Source organism: Andrographis paniculata, unplaced genomic scaffold (genome assembly GCF_009805555.1).
Source record: "Andrographis paniculata isolate CXL003 unplaced genomic scaffold, ASM980555v1 Contig52END, whole genome shotgun sequence".
NCBI lineage: Eukaryota > Viridiplantae > Streptophyta > Magnoliopsida > Lamiales > Acanthaceae > Andrographis > Andrographis paniculata.
In genome coordinates, this window is record NW_026137587.1 from 6,715,424 (window position 1) to 6,734,810 (window position 19,387).

The 19,387-nt window shown below is 36.4% G+C and overlaps 4 protein-coding genes across 6 annotated transcripts; 2 read left to right on the forward strand and 2 right to left on the reverse strand.

The window, feature by feature from the left end:
* The first annotated feature begins 240 nt into the window (after positions 1-240).
* On the forward strand, positions 241-1,707 carry LOC127254437 (GRAS family protein RAD1-like). The gene has a single exon (XM_051279528.1). The coding sequence runs from the start codon at positions 241-243 to the stop codon at positions 1,705-1,707; it is 1,467 nt and encodes a 488-aa protein (XP_051135485.1).
* LOC127254131 (uncharacterized) lies at positions 1,666-8,581 on the reverse strand. Of its 3 annotated transcripts, none has more exons than XM_051279039.1 (10): positions 8,312-8,581; positions 4,985-7,865; positions 4,837-4,908; positions 3,993-4,145; positions 3,588-3,751; positions 3,281-3,428; positions 3,008-3,130; positions 2,726-2,813; positions 2,275-2,449; positions 1,666-1,781 (listed from the first exon to the last, which is right to left on the reverse strand). In XM_051279039.1, the coding sequence occupies exons 2-10, from the start codon at positions 7,790-7,792 to the stop codon at positions 1,742-1,744; spliced, it is 3,771 nt and encodes a 1,256-aa protein (XP_051134996.1). In that variant the 5' UTR covers positions 7,793-7,865; positions 8,312-8,581; the 3' UTR covers positions 1,666-1,741. The 3 variants fall into 3 exon arrangements, with proteins under 3 accessions (XP_051134996.1, XP_051134997.1, XP_051134998.1); XM_051279040.1 differs by lacking the exon at positions 1,666-1,781 and adding an exon at positions 1,960-2,176; XM_051279041.1 differs by lacking the exon at positions 1,666-1,781 and adding an exon at positions 1,960-2,202.
* A 2,571-nt stretch (positions 8,582-11,152) lies between these two features.
* LOC127254132 (putative Peroxidase 48) lies at positions 11,153-14,066 on the forward strand. The gene is made up of 4 exons (XM_051279042.1): positions 11,153-11,499; positions 12,101-12,298; positions 12,708-12,873; positions 12,956-14,066. The coding sequence occupies exons 1-4, from the start codon at positions 11,299-11,301 to the stop codon at positions 13,501-13,503; spliced, it is 1,113 nt and encodes a 370-aa protein (XP_051134999.1). The 5' UTR covers positions 11,153-11,298; the 3' UTR covers positions 13,504-14,066.
* A 543-nt stretch (positions 14,067-14,609) lies between these two features.
* LOC127254133 (putative Peroxidase 48) lies at positions 14,610-17,494 on the reverse strand. The gene is made up of 4 exons (XM_051279044.1): positions 17,146-17,494; positions 16,291-16,488; positions 15,719-15,884; positions 14,610-15,624 (listed from the first exon to the last, which is right to left on the reverse strand). The coding sequence occupies exons 1-4, from the start codon at positions 17,344-17,346 to the stop codon at positions 15,083-15,085; spliced, it is 1,107 nt and encodes a 368-aa protein (XP_051135001.1). The 5' UTR covers positions 17,347-17,494; the 3' UTR covers positions 14,610-15,082.
* Between the last annotated feature and the right edge of the window lie 1,893 nt (positions 17,495-19,387).

Below are 19,387 nucleotides of genomic sequence, written 5' to 3' on the forward strand. Positions count from 1 at the left end.
TGAACCAACCAATCTGTGATTTTTCTGACAGCTATGAATGATGATTGCTAAAATTCAGACATTGTTATAATACCAGATCGAGCATAGGCCAACTCGAATTTTGTCTCATTCTTTGTTGGCCGACTCCTCGCCGTTATTATTCATTCATCTCCATGAACATCCATAACTAAGGAAGAGAATATTCTCACTCCAAACCATGGTTAAATCACCCGCCGGGACAGCCATTTCCTCAATCTAATCATGGTCGGAGAATGGTTAGCCAACCACCAAGGTTTCGCCATTCGGCAGTTCTGCGCCGCTGCACGGGTGGAACTGCCGGAGGAGGAAGGATGGTCCGATGAGATGTGGCCGGAAGTGTTCGACGAAATGCCTCAACTGTCTTCCGACGAGGTCGAGGAGATTTTCGATGAATTCTTCGACGTGGATTGCTACGAGAAGGACAATGCAGATAAATGGCGCGGCGATGAAGTCCGAGAGGTAGAAGATGCATCGACGATGGACGTCGAATGTCACGGTGACGACGATGATAATGCAATTAACATCGCCGTCACCGGGGTTGATCGAGGTCTACATTTGGTCCATTTACTATTGGCTTGCGCGGAGGCCGTGGGATGTCGAGATGCTTGGCTAGCCGAGACGATACTCGCCCAAATCTGGCCTCGAGTCAGCCCTTCGGGCGACTCGTTGCAACGCGTGGCGCATTGTTTCGCGTCGGGGCTGAAGTCGAGATTAGCCCTCTTGCAAAATGCGAATAGGGGCGACGTCGACATCACCGCCGCTTCATTGGTCAGTCGGGAGGAAAAATTCGAGGCCTTCGCATTGCTGCACGGTACGACCCCTTATATCGCCTTCGGTCACTTGGCTGCAAACGACGCGGTACGACGAGCCGCAACGGGAAAAGAGTCGATCCACATTGTGGATCTTGGAATGGAGCATACACTCCAATGGAGTTCATTGGTGAGGGGTTTGGCTTCCAAACCCGGCGCGCACCCGAGAGAAATCCGAATCACGGGTGTCGTCGGGGAACGAGATCCATCAGAGCTCGAGAGTAGCGTAAGGGAGCTACTCAAGGAAGCTACGTCTACCGGGATCTACATCGAATTTAACATGATACCAGAGCAGGTTTCTCCGTTATCCTTGTCGCCGGAGAAGCTCGACCTGAGAGAAGGCGAGGCACTATTCGTCAACAGCATAAATCATCTACACAAGCATGTTAAAGAAAGTCGAGGCTCATTGAAAACCATTCTCCAATCGATAAAGAACCTGAGCCCGTCCCTCCTCGTCGTGGTCGAGCAAGACGCCAACCACAACGGCCCGTTCTTCCTCGGCCGGTTCCTCGAGTCCCTCCACTACTACTCCGCCGTATTCGACTCCCTCGACGCCAGCCTCCCGCAGGACAGCCCGGAAAGAGCCAAGATAGAGAAGCTACACTTTGCTGAAGAGATCCGCAATGTGGTGGCGTACGAGGGCGCGGAGAGAGTGGAGAGGCACGAGAGGGCGGATCAGTGGCGGAGGCAGCTGGGCCGGGCCGGGTTTCAGGCGGTGGGATTGACGTGCGCCGAGGAAGCTAGAGAAATGGTGTGTGAATATGGGTGTGATGGATACACTGTTAGGAGTGAGAAAGGATGCCTTCAGCTTGGCTGGAAAGGAAGACCTATAATGTTGGCTTCAGCTTGGCAACTGAACAATGTTAGTATGCCTTCTTGATCCTGATTTCGCTTCTTTCCGCTGTCGATTCATTTCAATAAAGCTTTCGTACGCTTCCCTGCGATTCTATTGTTCTAAAGAAACCGGTGAGTAAAATCAGTAGAATCAAGTGTAAAATCCGTGAAGCCAAACATAGATAATCGCATCCGTAGTTCTAAAGAATCCATACTCCTATGGCAAGTCTTGTTATAAACCTACCGTCACATCTTGAGCAAGGACGCATACGATAAAATTAGTAATATGAAGATTTATGCAATGAACTAAGCTAGAAATCGGGTAATTGGTCGAAAACTGTTCATTCACTATAGAGCAAAGAGTGCCATCACTAGGTGTTGAGATGTCCTCTCAAAACTTAACATATACAGGTATGCAAGTTTGCATCATATATGTATAGATATGTATGTGTATGTATATGTATATGTATATGTATATTGGCTAGGGTCTGATTAACTTATTTGATCGCCGGGTCCTGCATTCATTCGGCACACTCTCTATCTATGAATGCAAACAATTGAATGAACAAATATATCGAAATAGAGACACTGAGACATGGAGATTGTTACTTACGCAGCAGCCTTCTTGGTCTGGGCAGAAGCAGACATTACTCGCAACCGGCTTGCTATTTCAGTGAATGACGGCCTTTTAGTAGGATTCGGGGCCCAACACTGTTCCATTAATCTTCTCCATTCGGGATCACAGTGGCTCGGAATGGCTGGCCTCAATGTGTTGTTCACAATGCCACCTGCAAGGATCAAATTGGAGTAAAATTTGAGCTAAAGCAAAACACATATGCCGGCACATGTAACAGGGATTTATCCAAGGAATAAAACCAGACGACATATTACTTGAATTATCAAAGGGTAGATAAATAACTATTCCTGGTTCCGTTCGACTATAAGTTTCCATATTCCAAGCAAATTCAGTATATAATTATCCACCAAAAACGAAAAAGAGATTTAATCAAAAGAATTTCACACCAGTTAATTTACCAACTGTCGGCACAATTTCTGCGACTCACCTATGATTGCGCCGTAATGCATGTTGGCATATGGCTCTTCCCCGGTAAGTATCTCCCACAAGACGATTCCAAAGGAAAAGACATCCACCTGTTGATGAAAAACAATTTAGAGATCTATGACTGTTTTGGGACATTGAATATGGTGAGTTTCCCTTCTAATTAAGTACCGCAAACGAAGTTCCAATATTCCACAAAACAAGGATGTTTTTGCACTCATTTTAAGATTTCAACACACAACAAAAGCGCAAAGCCAAAGTAAATAAAGCCATGATCTTAACTGACCTTTTCAGATACTTTATTGCTGCTTCCATTTAGCAGCTCAGGAGCCATCCACGGAAGTGTTCCCCGTACTCCCCCAGAAACCAAGGTGTTACGCTTTATTTTGGATAAACCAAAATCACCTACCTGAAAATTTGAATGCCATGATTCAACCAATTAATTAGGGTAATGACAATAACATCTAATGTACATCACAAACAAAGTAACCATTGAAAACCTTAATTCCAAATGCATCATCTTGACAGAAAAGGTAATGATCCAAAAGAGACAACAAACCTTGCATATAGGTCTTGAAGAATCTTTCAAGTTAACCAGCAAATTGTCGCATTTCAAATCGAAATGCACTATGTTCTTTGAGTGCAAATATTCCATTCCAAATGCAGCATCCATGGCAATTATAAGCCTCTTCCGTCGATCAAGATGCCTGCAAATATGAATCACATGGAAATTGTCGCAACTAAGGAAACTAGAAGCTTCAAAAGAATCAAGTTGAGTATCTCAGACGAGCTTTTTTCCCCATTTATAGTAGAATCGGTGTTCCATGCCAAAGCAACTTTAATGAGGTTAAGTACCCTTGTATTACCTATCCTTCCGAAGTAGAACATGTCTTAATGAACCATCAACCATGAATTCAGTGACAGTAGCCAATGTACCCCCTGGTCCATCTTGTACAACACCATAAAAGGCAACTATGTTCGGGTGGTGAAGCTTGGACAGAATTTCAGCTTCCCTCCAAAATTCAACAGTCTGAAAGTGGGGATATTGGTCAATGCTATTTCCGTTATAGGAAATGCAATACGTTAACATAAGAAGAACCAATGAAAGACACAAATATTTCAATCATTTAATTGGCTTGACATGAAGAGCGAAGTATGCTGTTGTTGATTAAGAATTTAAAGCACACAAGTGAAACACCAACATTTACTAAAGTCGATGAAAAGGGAAATTCAGTAATATAAATCAAAATATTAGTGTAATAAATGATTACCAGTCTCTCTTGCTCTGATTGACGTCCTGTAAAGCAACTCTTCTTTATGCGCTTGATTGCTACATCAGAGCCTCTCCATTTTCCATGATACACAGTCCCAAATGTGCCTGAACCAAGCTCCCTTAGTTCTTCAAGATCAGCGTTTTTTATTATCTGCAAATTAATCAAACAATTTAGAATACTACTTGGTGGTACTTTATTCAGTACCTCATTATGTTGCAACTAACAATTGCAAGGGAAAAAAAAAAAAAAAAAACTAACAATTGGGTTTGGAAAACCATAAATTTCAACAGTTTGAACAAGAAATGCTGGATAGTTGATTAACCCTCTCAAATCAGGTTTCATTTACTAAGGGTGTGTTTGTTTGGGGGTTTGGATTTTGAGTTGGGATTTGAATAGTAAAAATTTTAAATTTGAATAGTTATATGATGTGATATAAATAGGTGTTGATATGATCATTTGAATGTAAAATTAATTTTTAGTATAATATAAAAAATAAAAAATAGGTGTTCGAGTTGATGTTTTTGGGGGAAAAAAATTGGATGAATAGTGTAAATCCAATCCAATCCCCAAACAAACACACCCTAACTCTGTTTTAAACAGCCGCAGGGAAATATTCCATGTACCAGAAACCACTGCAACAGTATGCCCTTAAACTTGATGATAGGCAGACAATCCAAACCAAAAGAAAATAAATGAATAATAAATAGATTGAAATATTATCACTGGTATAACATTTTCCAAAGATCAAAATTACGTTCAAGCCTGCAAAGCAGTGATGCAAAGAAAAAAGAAAATCTATCACTGCTACAATCATTTCTGAAGATCAAAAAAATGTACAAACCTGCAATGAGTTGATGTCAAAATTCATCAAAGATGGATCCAGAGGAGGTAAGCCAATCTTTCTGATATCCTCCTAGAATACAGTTAAACATAAGGTTAATTGACTTTCACTGATAAACCAATTTCAAAAGTCCAGAAGAAAGAATCACCTCATATCCGGAATAACCAACTCTTGTGTGATCCATCAAACCATCATAGCGCAAGGCTTCACTCAGCTTTACCTGTGATGAAGCATAATTGACAGCCGTAGAGCCAACTCCAACTCCATCTGCTTCTGTCCGGTCATCTTCACCATATGTTTCCTGCACTCCCCCATGACTCACAAAGTCATATGCTAAAGGAGCCTCCTCTTCACCTTTTGTGAGTCCTGACGAAAACACGACATGGTCTTGATCAATAAGAGAAACATCCCTTCTTGCAAACTCATTCCCTGCAAGTCTTTGGAAGAAGGACCAGTGTTTAGGATCATGGTTCTCTATGTTCACACTTATGCCAGGTGCATCCTTCGGCGGAGGCCCAAAACCAGATGAACTATCAGAAAGAATAGCTTTAGAGAAGATGTCAGACAGCAGTTCAGGTGGAAATCTGTCATTGATATCTATAAGAATGTCTCCCTGCTCCTTCCTAGGAACAGAAAAACCGGTTCCTTCTGGAGTTGCTATCCATGTTGGGACACCACTAGTGTTGGATCGAGTCGAAGGCACTTCAACCAAATGAATAGGATCTTGTGACTGTTTCACTGATTCATCATTTTTCTCAGCAGTGAACTTCAATCCATGTTCTATATCAGCGTTGAGAACTTGACTCTCACACAAGGAGTCTCTACCTTCAAGGGGCTCCTGTTTCTGCACTTGAGCTCTGGTAAGCCCATCATCGATGAATTCAGGTTCCAAAGGAAAAGGCTTTCCTGTAGAAACTAACTGCTCATTAGGAATATTTTCGTGCCCTTTCTGTGAGTTCTCAGCAGATGTTGCCATTAAATCCTGCTGTGACACATTAGTGTGAGCTTGATTAACAAGAAACTGAGAACCTAGTGAATCATCCGACTTTGATATTCTGTTTAACTCTGCCTGCTCTCGCGGAAACCACTCAGAACGAAAGACCCTCTGAGACGGAACAGGAGGCTCATTGTAGCTGAAATCAACAGGATCAGACTTCGAGTCAATGGATTCAGGAGCATGAGTGCTAGCAGAGGCAGAATACTCATTGTCACTGGACGTAGGGAGCTCATCAAGAGGTTTAGTCGTCTGCATAGGTTCATCGGGCTCTACGTTGTCCTTCAAAGACTTGGATGAAGATTCTCTATCCAATTTAGGGACGGAAACCAATGGTTCTTCAACAGGTGGACTGGCTTTAAGGTTATCACTATGCAGCGGTGACGGCATTAAATGCTCATTAGTAATTTGCTTGCTTTCACCTTCTTGTAGAATCAAGCCATCAACTTTAGGCTTCACCTTTGCGTCTTGCTCTTTGAAGCGCAATGTGCTAGAGCCAGTTGCAGACTGGCCTTCTAGGCCTCTTTGTTCAGGAGCATATGTATGAGAAGATTGTGGTGCGTCATTTTCAGGAGCCATGTAATTTGGAGGGTCAAATAAATAATCAAATTCGGAAGAATGTTTCTTTTCTTCGTCAGGGCGTGCATGTTCACCAAATTCAAAAGCTTTAGAGACACTTGGTGCTATTGGTTTCGTAGGCTCAATTTCCATTGTAGGGAGAACAAGGCCAGACAAATCCGCCTTCCTATCCCCAACAAATTCAGAAGATGTGTCGCCTGAATCCTTATTAGGATTCAGTGCATTTAACTCATTCAAATCGATTGCAGAAGCACTATGAAAACCATATGCCATAGAGCCTTTGCGAGATCCAGCATCCATACCATTGACCGCAACTACATATTTAATCTCTGAATCACCAACAGGATTGGTCAGAGTGAACTGCGCATCGTCCAAATCCCCAGGAGAGAATAGAAACATCCGAAGTTTCTTTGATCCTTCTCCGTCTTCCAGAACATTGCACTCCTCCATCATGTTCACTAAATCCTCATCACTCGAAATGGAGACTAATGCATCAAGATCCTCTCCAGGAAGCTGATATTTTATAGTACAAGTCTCATCAAATATTGCAGTCGCTTTCTGCCATAATTCCTTCCATGTGATGTCCCGATTTATCCGTATGATGCGTGTTTCACCACCAACATATCTGAGCTTTCCATCACTTGGGCGAGGCAAGATTCTACCTCCAAAACTACAGAGAAACTTCAGCTTGGTCAATGAACTCCCAGAACCCTCAGATGAGGTGCACACTAATGATTGCCGACTGGTGTAGCCTGATGAAGCTTGAGGAACTGATTGCATGGAGTGATACCCATGTTTAACTTTGTGGCCAAGACTAGCCGAAATTTGTAGCTCCAATTCTTTGGCGGATTTTTGCGATGGCGCAACCATCTCTGACCCACTATCTGAGCCAGTATGATTAACTCCTTTAATGCCTTTTACCGCCGCCATATTGTCGGTTGCATTACTCGAATCCCCCAAAATATTTGTACCGGATGGCTTCCAGGGATTGACCCGATCACGCATAAATTCAAGAGCAAACTCCTCACCAGTCTGTATAGAGTAATTAAGTACAGGTTTCACTTCAGAAAACGCAATCTCTGGAGGCTTCACGCTTACGTTAGCATGACTCAACGGATCCACCTTTGCAACCCATGATTCGGGACCGTAATCTCCTTTTCCATGTTCTGAGGAATGTAATTGCACATAATTACGATTCTTCGGAAATTCCATTTTGGGATTTCTGATTCCACCCTTTTTTAAACACAAACTCAATTGGCACAACTTTCGGTGCCACGATATTGAGGAGAACTGGCAAAAACAAATCAGGAGCACTGCAACTCTCACCAGAAGGCAAAAACTTGACTTGAAAACAAACTCAGCAGCGGCATTCGAAAAATACATCTAAGACAGTATTGATGCACATTTCCAAACTCAAGTCGAACTATGCACCATTAACAAATTCTGGATCAATACACTGCCAAAAGAGAACATTTCTTGGTTAAAATTCTAAACAGGGAAAACATCTTCTGCAGAAAGAATGCCATAATATATATCGGAAATTTTCCATGTTTTTCTCCTAAAGAGTCTCTCTAATGGCGCCCGGAATATCACCACATAATCAGTAACAAAAATCAAGTGAGCATTCTACAAGAACATCACAAAAGACTTAATATATAAACCATTATTAAACCTTCAAATTAGGAAACCTAGAATTCGCTACTTCCAGGCGCAAGGGTTTACGCACAACTAAATTTGTAAGAATCGTTCAATTCGATAAGAGCCCTAATTTCCGAAAAAAAAAAAAAAAAACAATTCCCAAAATCAGCGGTCCATAATCCGCCGCGGTGAACACCCACAGCCATCAATGAATAGAAACGACGGATCGGAATCAGTTGAATCATGGAATCAGTAAAGGTTTACCTGAGAAGAATTTAATCGGTTGGCCAAACACGCCATTGCCGCAGCTCCATCGTCCGGTGTGAAAAGGGTTCCACAGAGCACTAGACCAGATAAAGTGAGATTAAGTGCGTAAATTCGGCGAGAAAAAAACACAATCTTGATGTCCGGTGTATCGTCGTTTTCTGAGGAATTTTCGGAAGACTTTTCCGACACCAGACAACGACGGTATGGTGTGCCCTTGCTCAGTAGTATTAATGGCTTCCTACCTGACCTGATGGATCAAATATCAAAATGATGACTGAATTAAAGAAATCGGCTGCGGGCCACGACTCGATGTTGTTTACTTGTTTTGAAATAATATCCAATTTTCGATTGATGAAATTACAAATGGTAAAATTCATATCATTACTTCACTCAAAAACTAATTTTTTCTAGGAGTATAACAATTCATAAATTTTTAATTTGGATAAAATTTGATAAATCAAAATTAGTTAACTAATATGTATATATATATATCAATTTAATTAATTACGTAACATATCACATTATTATTTTATATTTTTAAAAATATTTAAATACATATTTTATTTTTTTAATATAAATATTAAATTTATTTTAAAATTATCAATATTACTAATTATTTAACAAAAATAATAAATTAATATCATAATTTATTATTATTATTAATTAATTAAATATTATTATTTCAAATATTGACATTGAAAAGTGATCAACTGTAGTATTATATATATTATTTTTAAAAAATATATATATTGCGTAAAAAATATCTTTTTATATTATTAATTTTATATTTTATATATATAATATATATATATATACTACTACATCTTAGACTAAAAGACTATACATAACATAAGACACCCTTTGTTTTGATGGGATGCCTATTCCGTAAGTAATGATTTAATAATATGGGATGAAATTATTTCCGTGAGGTCATAAAATTTATTTGATTTGCACTTTCGGATAGAATTTTCACGTCATAAATTAAAAAATAAAAAAAATTATGGTGTGTATGTTTGGATTTGATAAAAAAAAAAATTTCAATTTGTATGATTATTTTATATATAATAATTATTAGATATATCTAATATAATATAAAAGAAATATTTAAATTAAAAATATAAAAAAGCTTTTAAAAAACTCTTGAATAAGACTTTTGGAATAATTTCTTTCAAATTTTAAAATATTAAATATACTTTTGGAATTAAAATTTTTATTTATGTTTTTATTTAAATTATAATTTAATAGACTTTCTGTAATCTAAAATTATTTTATTTTATTTTTGTAATTTTTCTTTTAAAAAAATAAGTGTATATTTAAAATTATTTTCATTTTCTTTATAATTTTCTTTTTTAAAAAATAAGTATATTTTATAGTACAGTATACATAATTTATTATTATTTTAATATATTAAATATTATTTTTATTAAAATATTATATTAACTATTTTTTATTGGATATGAATACAATCATATATATTTGAGATGTGATTCTCTTGAGAATTTTTAGAATAAAAAAATTAATTGTAAAATTTTATATATAAAATATAATAACAATATCATGTTTCTTTAGATGAGTTTAAAAAAAAAATAATTTGAATTTAATATTAAAATAAGATATAATGAGATATTTTGTTAAAAATATATATATTTTTTTTAAGAAACGAAGAATTTAAATAGCAAAAATTTAGGGTTTTTAGGCAAAACAAACATACCCAAAATTATATACTTAACAATAACAAACAAATAAAAAAATTCAAATTCAAATATTTTCTAAATATTCATTAACTAAATCAAATCAAATTTCCAAATTATATAACAAAAAAAACTTTATTCATATATACTAAACTCTTATTATATACCCCATTCCATGTATTTTGGGTGTATTATTGTAAATACGATAATTTAGATAAAATATAATTAGTAAGTAATTAAAAAATGTATTAATAAAATAATTATTATTTTGTAAAAATAATTATAGATTAAGATTAAAATAATTAATTAGTTTAATTAAGATCAAAAAAAATATTAAATATTAAATTTAAAATGTGATTAAAGTACATAATTATATTTTTAAAAAAAATTATGTAAAATAAACGAAAATAAAAAATATAAACAAATTGCGATGGAAGGAGTATATAAATGAAAAAAAAAAAAAATTTGAATTAAAAGTAGGTAGCTGTGAAGTAAATAAAGAAGACAACAAATAAGAAGTTCATGCTGCCACAGACATGGACACATATAATCTTAAGACAAGTGCGTGTTTGTTTGGGGTTATTAAGAATTTTTATTTTATTTTTTCAAATGGATTCCTAATTTTGTATTTAGAATATTTTTAGATTAGCGGATTCTTGTCTTCTCTGACTGTGAACAAATAAATTTATTTTAAATCATATAAATTTATCCTTTTTTGTTCCATATAATTTGTCTCTATTTTTTTTGTCCGTCTACGTAATTTGTTTTTTTTTTAAATATAATTATACACTTTAATCACATTTTAAATTTTAAATTTTTTTAATATTAATTAAATTATTTAGTTAGTTTAATCTTAATTTATAATTATTTTTATTATACAATATTTATTTTTACTAATAAATTTTTTAATTACTTATTAATTATATTTTACCTAAATTATTGGTATCTACAGTAATAATCTTTTATTATCTGAGACGGAGAAAGTAACTATTCTGAGAGATACAAATGGACTCAAAATTTCAGTAGGGGTAAAATTGCAAAACAAAATTGTTAAGGTGTTAAATTGAAAATACTTGATAGATGAGGGGCGGATATGAATTTCAGTCTTCGCTCCCAACCGACTATAAAGTTGCAGCGGCTTTGAAAGCCTGAACTTCTCTTCCTGTTTTGCATCTTCGCCGAGCAAGAGGGGTTGCTGCTCGCCTCTGTCCCTACCACAGGCGATTCTCCGACGCCGGTGCTCGACAATGCCCTCACAATCATCCATTTCTTGAATCAGATTAGGCTCCGATCATGGGGAAGAAGATGCTCCTTTTTGCGTTTTCGTCGATTTTTATTTTGTTCGTGGACGCTGCTTTGCAATATGATGCTTACCGAGAGATTTGTGCGGGTGCGGAGAAGGTAGTGTTGGGTGAGACCAAAAGGATAATTTTCGAACACGAGAACGCAACTGCGCAACTGCTGCGGCTTCTATTCCACGACTGTTTTGTAGAGGTAATTAATGCGTTGTTTCGAATGTTTGATATTCATCGTCCCCATTTCCTCATTTTATGCTGATAGTATTAAGTTTAATTTCGTGATCGGTTCGTGCTATTTCAGGATTGGTTTTGACGTCCGCCTTTTACGACTCTTGTTTTTGTGTGTTGTGATGGGAATTACGAACAAGTTTTTGCTGTGTCGAACGATACGATGTTCTTGTAAAGATTCTCTTGTTGGAAACATAACAATTTCAGAATGCTCTGCTGTTCAGATCTTATGATTAATTGTAACGATGCAGCCACTTAATGTTTGAGTGTTATCTCTTGTTTTCAGTTGCTGGCTGAGTTGCCTCTTAATCGATGATGTTCTTTGTATTCTCCATTGAGCATATCTTTGTAACTCTGTACCAATAGGAGCTTTCATTAAACGATTTCTTATGCAATCTTAGCTAACAGGACTGGTATGACACATGGTTTTGCTGTTTCTCTCAGTTGTTTAACCTGATGGACATGGCTAGTAAATTGTCTTGTTATTATCTATTTTCTTGCATCTCTTTGCACAGTGCATCTAATCCGGCGTCAATCTTGATGATCTTACACACACTGTCGCCTTTCAGGGCTGTGATGCCTCTGTGTTGCTAGATGATAGCAATGCAACGGCAAATCAATCCACAGAGAGATGCGCCTTGCCAAACAAAACCCTGAGAGGGTTCAACCATATCGATCAAATAAAGGAAGTGGTTGAGAACGAATGCCCTGGAGTTGTTTCTTGTGCTGATATTCTCGCACTTGCAACCCGTGATGCGATTGCTTTGGTACGTATAACCACATTTTATAAAACGTCTTCATGTCGATTTTTATGATAGGTGAGGCCCCTTCTACTTGTCATCTCATATGTGATTGATTATACTTTACCAAAAGTCGCTAGCTAAACTTAGTTAGTTAGTTTTAACCAAAGACTAATTTTCTCATGGTTATGGACTTATGGAGCACATAGGGATTACGCGGGTGGGTTCCTTCACTGAGCTTTGATATAACAAAGTCATTTGATTTGTTCGTCTCCTTGTTGTGCAATGATCAAAAGCACAACAGCTTGTAAATTGTATCATTTGTTTGCATCAAATTGTGTAGAAACATCTACAATTGAATTGTGTATAAGAGATGTCAATGTTATTTGCATTGCCCCACATGCTACTCTCTTGTTAATGAATTCCTGCGCCGCAGCTTGGAGGACCGTATTTCCCGGTTTTGACAGGAAGAAAAGACAGCAACCATTCATTGTACGATAAAGCTCTAGAAGGAATTCCCCGACCCGACAGCAGTATATCGGAAACGCTTCTTCTCTTTGCTCAACATGGATTCAACGCAAGGGAGACCGTCGCTCTATTGGGTAATTCCCATGTTTCAAACTTAACATTTCCATTGTCCTGCTTGTGTCGTAGTTCTGATTTCTGCCTCTCCCCACTCGAAAGGCGGCCACAGCATAGGAAGAATTGGCTGCGAGTTCATCCAGTCGAGGCTCAACAGGACGGATGGATCTGTCCCTCTCGATTTCCAACACGAGATAAAAAAGAAGTGCCAAGAAAAAGACGGGACTGGCAGCGTAAGCATCTTAGACCTCAGAGGAAAAGCTCGGATCCTGACCGAAGAAGAAGGTATGCAGTGCTACCAGGGACTAAATGCCGTAGAGAATCCCCAAGGAGGAGGCGGATTCGACGGCCATTACTATCAGGCCTTGAAAGTAGGAAGAGGCCTTCTTACAGCCGATCAGGAACTGATGGCAAACGAGGAGACAGCTAAAGCTGTCTTGGACTACGCCGATGATGCGAAGCTGTTCAGGATCAAATTCGCTGTTGCCATGATCAAACTTTCCAACCTGAACGTCCGTGTAGGGTCGGATGGAGAGGTGCGGCGCCACTGCTCTATTGTGAATTCTTTGTTTTTCTCTTCTTCTTCGTCGTCTTGGTTTTCGTCTTCGTCTTCGCCTTCGCCTTCTCCTTCTTCTTCTTCTTCTTCGTAGAAGGCTGCTGCTTGGACAAATATTTGCAGGCTTGCAAGAACTCAACAGGTTAGTGTAACTTCATAATTATTGCTTTGCACCCTTAATTCTTACACGGATCAAAAAGCCATTTTGATGCTTTTGAGGGCTAATTAGACATGAATATTTGTTTGTTCTTTTTTCATGAAAGAGTTGTGTTCGTTATATGAAATGTGAAGTTCTGAATGCATTTTTTGACTGCTTCCTTTTTAACATTCAGGAATGATTTATTTAGTAAAAAAAATACCCTTTTTTTTTTTTACTAGGAATTTTTTTTATCGATTTTTTTAAGAAAATAAATTTATGTCCGATGAGGAAAGAATTATTGATTTATGACTCCCTATATTATATTACTCTGTCGACCATTGTAAAGGTATCTGTTGTGTTTGTAAGTTGTAAAGTCAGGAAATCAACAAAACAAATAACATCAAACATAAAATGTTAGCCTTTGTAGATCAAATGGCCAGGCAGCTGGGAGGCTACTATCTGAGTTTGATCTTGAGTGGGTGCATGAAAATACAAGCAGCCTCAAAATACACGATACCATCTATTTCATAGGGTGTGTTTGTTCGGAGGATTAGATTTTAAATATATTATTCATCCCATTTTTTTCCTCCAAAAATATCTATTTTTCACTTTTAATATTATACTAAAAATTAATTTTACATTCAAAATATTACATCAACACCTATTTATATCACATCATACAACAATCCAAATACATACATTGACACGGGACGAAGGAAGTATTTATATATTACTAGTACTTTCAAATCTACATTTGTTTTATTTAAAACAGTTGTGACATGGGATTTATAATGGGATGGAGGAGTATATATTATGTTAATATATATATATATATATTGTATTTTTTAATATTTATAGAATACCATACCATAAAAAAATACTTTGATGAACAAACTCAAAATTGACAATAATTTTTATATATAAAATTTTGAATACTACAATAAAATAAATTTGTCGTTAAACTCGTAGATAATGATCTATCAAGAAGACAAGATAGTATTTTATATATTGATCTATATTATAATTCTATATTTCTATTTGAATGATAATTAAAAAAATAAATAATTAAATAATACTAATAATAATTAAATCAATTATCGAATTCGATTAAATTTTAACACTATCATTTGGTAAAGTGCCAATATCGGCCGGACCATCTACCAGGTTAATTATATTGCACTATATGACCTATTTAAGGGCCTCAATTACTTCGTTTATGTAATATCATGGTCTAAAATTTATTTTTATGTAAGGATAAGCAATTTTTCTTTTTTATCATTTTAGTCATGTCCGCTGAACTAATCCTAAAAAATTTCAGTTTCCAAAAATGCATTCAGAACTTCACATTTCATACAACGAACTCACAACTTTTTCATGAAAAGAACACACAAATATTCGTGTCTAATTAGCCCCCAAAAGCATCAAAACGGCTTTGATCCGTGTAAGAATTAAGGCTGCAAAGCAAAAAATTTGAAGTTACACTAACCTGTTGAGTTCTTGCAAGCCTGCAAATATTTGTCCAAGCATCAGCCTTCTACGAAGAAGAAGAAGGAGAAGGCGAAGGCGAAGGCGAAGACGAAAACCAAGACGACGAGGAAGAAGAGAAAAACAAAGAATTCACAATAGAGCAGTGGCGCCGCACCTCTCCGTCCGACCCTATGCGCACGTTCAGGTTGGAAAGTTTGATCATGGCAACAGCGAATTCGATCCTGAACAGCTTCGCATCATCGGCGTAGTCCAAGACAGCTTTAGCCGTCTCCTCGTTGGCCATCAGTTCCTGATCGGCTGTAAGAAGGCCTCTTCCGACTTTCAAGGCCTGATAGTAATGGCTGTCGAATCCGCCTCCTCCTTGGGGATTCTCTACGGCATTTAGTCCCTGGTAGTACTGCATATCTTCTTCTTCGGTCAGGATCCGAGATTTTCCTCTGAGGTCTAAGATGCTTACGCTGCCATTGCCATCTTTTTCTTGGCACTTCTTTTTTATCTCGTGTTGGAAATCGAGAGGAACAGATCCATCTGTCCTGTTGAGCCTCGACTGGATGAACTCGCAGCCAATTCTTCCTATGCTGTGGCCACCTTTCGTGTGGGGAGAGGCAGAAATAAGAAGGACAACGCAAACAGGATAATGGAAATGGAAACGGACACGTTGAGTTCGAAAAATGGGAATTACCCAATAGAGCGACGGTCTCCCTTGCGTTGAATCCATGTTGAGCAAAGAGAAGAAGTGTCTCTGATATACTGCTGTCGGGTCGGGGAATTCCTTCTAGAGCTTTATCGTACAACGAATGGTTGCTGTCTTTTCTTCCTGTCAAAACCGGGAAATACGGCCCTCCAAGCTGCGGCGCAGGAATTCATTAACAAGAGAGTAGCATGTGGAGCAATGCAAATAACATTAACATCTCTTACACACAATTCAATTGTAGATGTTTCTACACAATTTGATGCAAACAAATGATACAATTTACAAGCTGTTGTGCTTTTGATCATTGCACAACAAGGAGGCGAACAAATCAGGTGACTTTGTTATATCAAAGCTCACTGAAGGAACCCACCCGCGTAATCCCTATGTGCTCCATAAGTCCATAACCATGAGAAAATTAGTCTTTAGTTAAAACTAACTAAAGTTTAGCTAGCAACTTTTGGTAAAGTATAATCAATCACATACGAGATGACAAGTAGAAGGAGCCTCACCTATCATAAAAATCGATATGAAGATGCTTTATAAAATGTGGTTATGCATACCAAAGCAATCGCATCACGGGTTGCAAGTGCGAGAATATCAGCACAGGAAACAACTCCAGGGCATTCGTTCTCAACCACTTCCTTTATTTGATTGATATGGTTGAACCCTCTCAGGGTTTTGTTTGGTAAGGCACGTCGCTCTGTGGATTGGTTTGCCGTTCCATTGCTATCATCTAGCAACACAGAGGCATCACAGCCCTGAAAGGCGACAGTGTGTGTAAGATCATCAAGATTGACGCCGGATTAGATGCACCGTGCAAAGAGATGCAAGAAAATAGATAATAACAAGACAATGTATTTCAATTTACTAGCCATGACCATCAGGTTAAACAACTGAGAGAAGCAGCAAAACCATGTGTCATACCAGTCCTGTTAGCTAAGATTGCATAAGAAATCGTTTAATGAAAGCTCCTATTGGTACAGAATTACAAAGATATGCTCAATGGAGAATACAAAGAACATCATCCATTAAGAGGCAACTCAGCAACTGAAAACTGTTACTATGCAGGAAATGTATATAGCAATGTGGGGATAACACTCAAACATTAAGTGGCTGCATCACTACAATTAATCATAAGATCTGAACAGCAGAGCATTCTAAGATTGTTAAGTTTCCAACAACACAACCTTTACAAGAACATCGTTCGACACTGCAAAGATTTCTCGATAATTCCCATCACAATAAAGGAAACCTCACAAAACTGTACACACAAAAACAGGAGTCGTAAAAGGCGGACGTCAAAACCAATCCTGAAATAGCACGAATCGATCATGAAACTAACTTAATACTATCAGCAGAAAATGAGGAAATGGAAACGCTGAATATTAAACCATTCGAAACAACGCATTAATTACCTCTACAAAACAGTCGTGGAATAGAAGCCGCAGCAATTGCGCAGTTGCGTTCTCGTGTTCGAAAATTATCCTTTTGGTCTCACCCAACACTACCTTCTCCGCACCCGCACAAATCTCTCGGTAAGCATCATATTGCAAAGCAGCATCCACGAACAAAATAAAAATCGACGAAAACGCAAAAAGGAGCATCTTCTTCCCCATGATCGGAGCCAAATCTGATTCAGGGGGAGGATTGTGAGGGCATTGTCGAGCACCGGCGTCGGAGAATCGCCTGTGGTATGGACAGAGGCGAGCAGCAGCCCCTCTCGCTCGGCGAAGGTGCAAACAGGAAGAGAAGTTCAGGCTTTCAAGGCCGCTGCAACTTTATAGTCAGTTGGGAGCGAAAACTGACATGCTTATCTGCCCCTCAGCTATCAAGTATTTTCAGTTTAATACCTTAACATTTTTGTTTTGCAATTTTACCCCTACTGAAATTTTGAGTGCACTTGTATCTGTCAAAATATTTAGTATGGAATGGATTACCGTGGTCCCGGTCCAATCTGGCTCAGGTGGCGAGCGGTCAAGTAATTTTCAAAAATTTTAGCATTATTTTAAAAAATACCTAAAATATACTTCCTATGTTCCACTTTTATCATATTTATTTTTTTATTTTCGTACATCTCATTTATTCTATTAAAGAACGAATGAAGTATAATATACAGATAAGATCACATCTAAATTTAAATTTAAAACTAAATATCTAAAATATTTCATCATTCCTCAAATTGAAGTGGTACAACATAAATCAACTTGAGTTTGATAAAGTCGGAAACAACAGGACATAGAAGGTGTGTTTGTTTGAGAAATTTTGCCAAAAATTTACTATTCATCCAAATTTTTTTCCAAAAATATCACGTCAAACATCTATTTTTCATTTTCTATATTATTCTAAAAATCAATTTTACATTTAAAACATCACATTAACACCTATTTATATTACATCACACAATTATTCTAATTCAAATTTTTTTATTACTGTATTTAAATCTCAACTCAAAATTCAAACCTCCAAACAAACACACCCTAAATAAAGTAAGAAACGACGAGACTCTTAATAGAGTTAAAAAAGACGAGACTCTTAATGCAATTAAACATATAGCTCTAGAGAAACATGACATACCAATAGCAGATAAATACACGGACAAAACTCTCAAATCCAAACGCAAACGGAAACCAAAACTCTAAATAGAATATTAACGAAAATCTCTAATGAAGAAAAATAGGTTATAATACTATATTAAAATAAATATGAAAACTAGAAAATTGTATTGTATTGAATATCAAAATAAAAGGTCTATATAGGTAAAATTAAATAGAATCAATAGATTCCAATCTAAATAATTTAATATATGAAAATCAAATTTAATTTGAATCGATTAAATCTTAAAATATTTAATATTTAAAATATTTCAACAATATTAATCATAAACAAATAATTATATATATATATTTATTATATAAAATTTTATTTTCTACACAATAATATTTACATGGTATAATATTTTATTAAAATAATAAAACACACAATTTTAATTTTATTAATATCATATGTATTAAATCCCAATTTAAATTTTAATTAAATAAAATACTCACAAATTATGTGGTTCGTGTTGTTATATTATGGGTTTTGTTTTATTTTAATTTGAAATTGAATAATATTGAATAATTAAAAAAAAAAATATTTTGAATTTTTTTTTAGAAAAAAAGTAAAAAGTCACACCCACGTAACATGTCTTTGTAATAGAAGGTACGTGTAATACATGACAATTTTGTATAAATTGTTTATACTATATTAAACAAATTCGTAACGTATTATTCATATAATAAATTTGAAATTTGATTTTCATATAACAATAATAATATAAAATTTACATGAAATTCCTATATAAAGTCACAATATTTAAAATAATACTCCATCCGTCTTACGTACCATGTCCACGTTGTCGTTTCTATCCGTCCTACATATCCTTTTTTGGAAAATAATTACACATTTTAATCTCATTTTAAACTTTTTAATTTTATTTTTTTTAAATTTTAATTAAACTAATTAGTTATCTTAATCTTAATTTATAATTATTTATATTATCGGATAATTATTTTCACTAATACATTCTTAATTATCTATTAATTACACCCATCCTAAAATACCGTGTCTACAGTGTAGCAGACACGGTATGTGAGACGGAGGGAGTAATAATAATTA

Coding starts and splice junctions, on each gene's coding strand:
- LOC127254437 (XM_051279528.1), top strand. CDS start 241: ATGGTCGGAGAATGGTTAGCCAACCACCAAGGTTTCGCCATTCGGCAG.
- LOC127254131 (XM_051279039.1), bottom strand. CDS start 7,792: ATGTATTTTTCGAATGCCGCTGCTGAGTTTGTTTTCAAGTCAAGTTTT. Junction 4,146..4,836: donor TTGACATCAACTCATTGCAG/GTTTGTACATTT, acceptor ATTAATTTGCAG/ATAATAAAAAACGCTGATCT. Junction 1,782..2,274: donor CAGACCAAGAAGGCTGCTGC/GTAAGTAACAAT, acceptor CGGTTTCTTTAG/AACAATAGAATCGCAGGGAA.
- LOC127254132 (XM_051279042.1), top strand. CDS start 11,299: ATGGGGAAGAAGATGCTCCTTTTTGCGTTTTCGTCGATTTTTATTTTG. Junction 12,299..12,707: donor CCCGTGATGCGATTGCTTTG/GTACGTATAACC, acceptor CCTGCGCCGCAG/CTTGGAGGACCGTATTTCCC. Junction 12,874..12,955: donor GGAGACCGTCGCTCTATTGG/GTAATTCCCATG, acceptor CCCACTCGAAAG/GCGGCCACAGCATAGGAAGA.
- LOC127254133 (XM_051279044.1), bottom strand. CDS start 17,346: ATGGGGAAGAAGATGCTCCTTTTTGCGTTTTCGTCGATTTTTATTTTG. Junction 16,489..17,145: donor TCCACGACTGTTTTGTAGAG/GTAATTAATGCG, acceptor GTCGCCTTTCAG/GGCTGTGATGCCTCTGTGTT. Junction 15,625..15,718: donor GGAGACCGTCGCTCTATTGG/GTAATTCCCATT, acceptor CCCACACGAAAG/GTGGCCACAGCATAGGAAGA.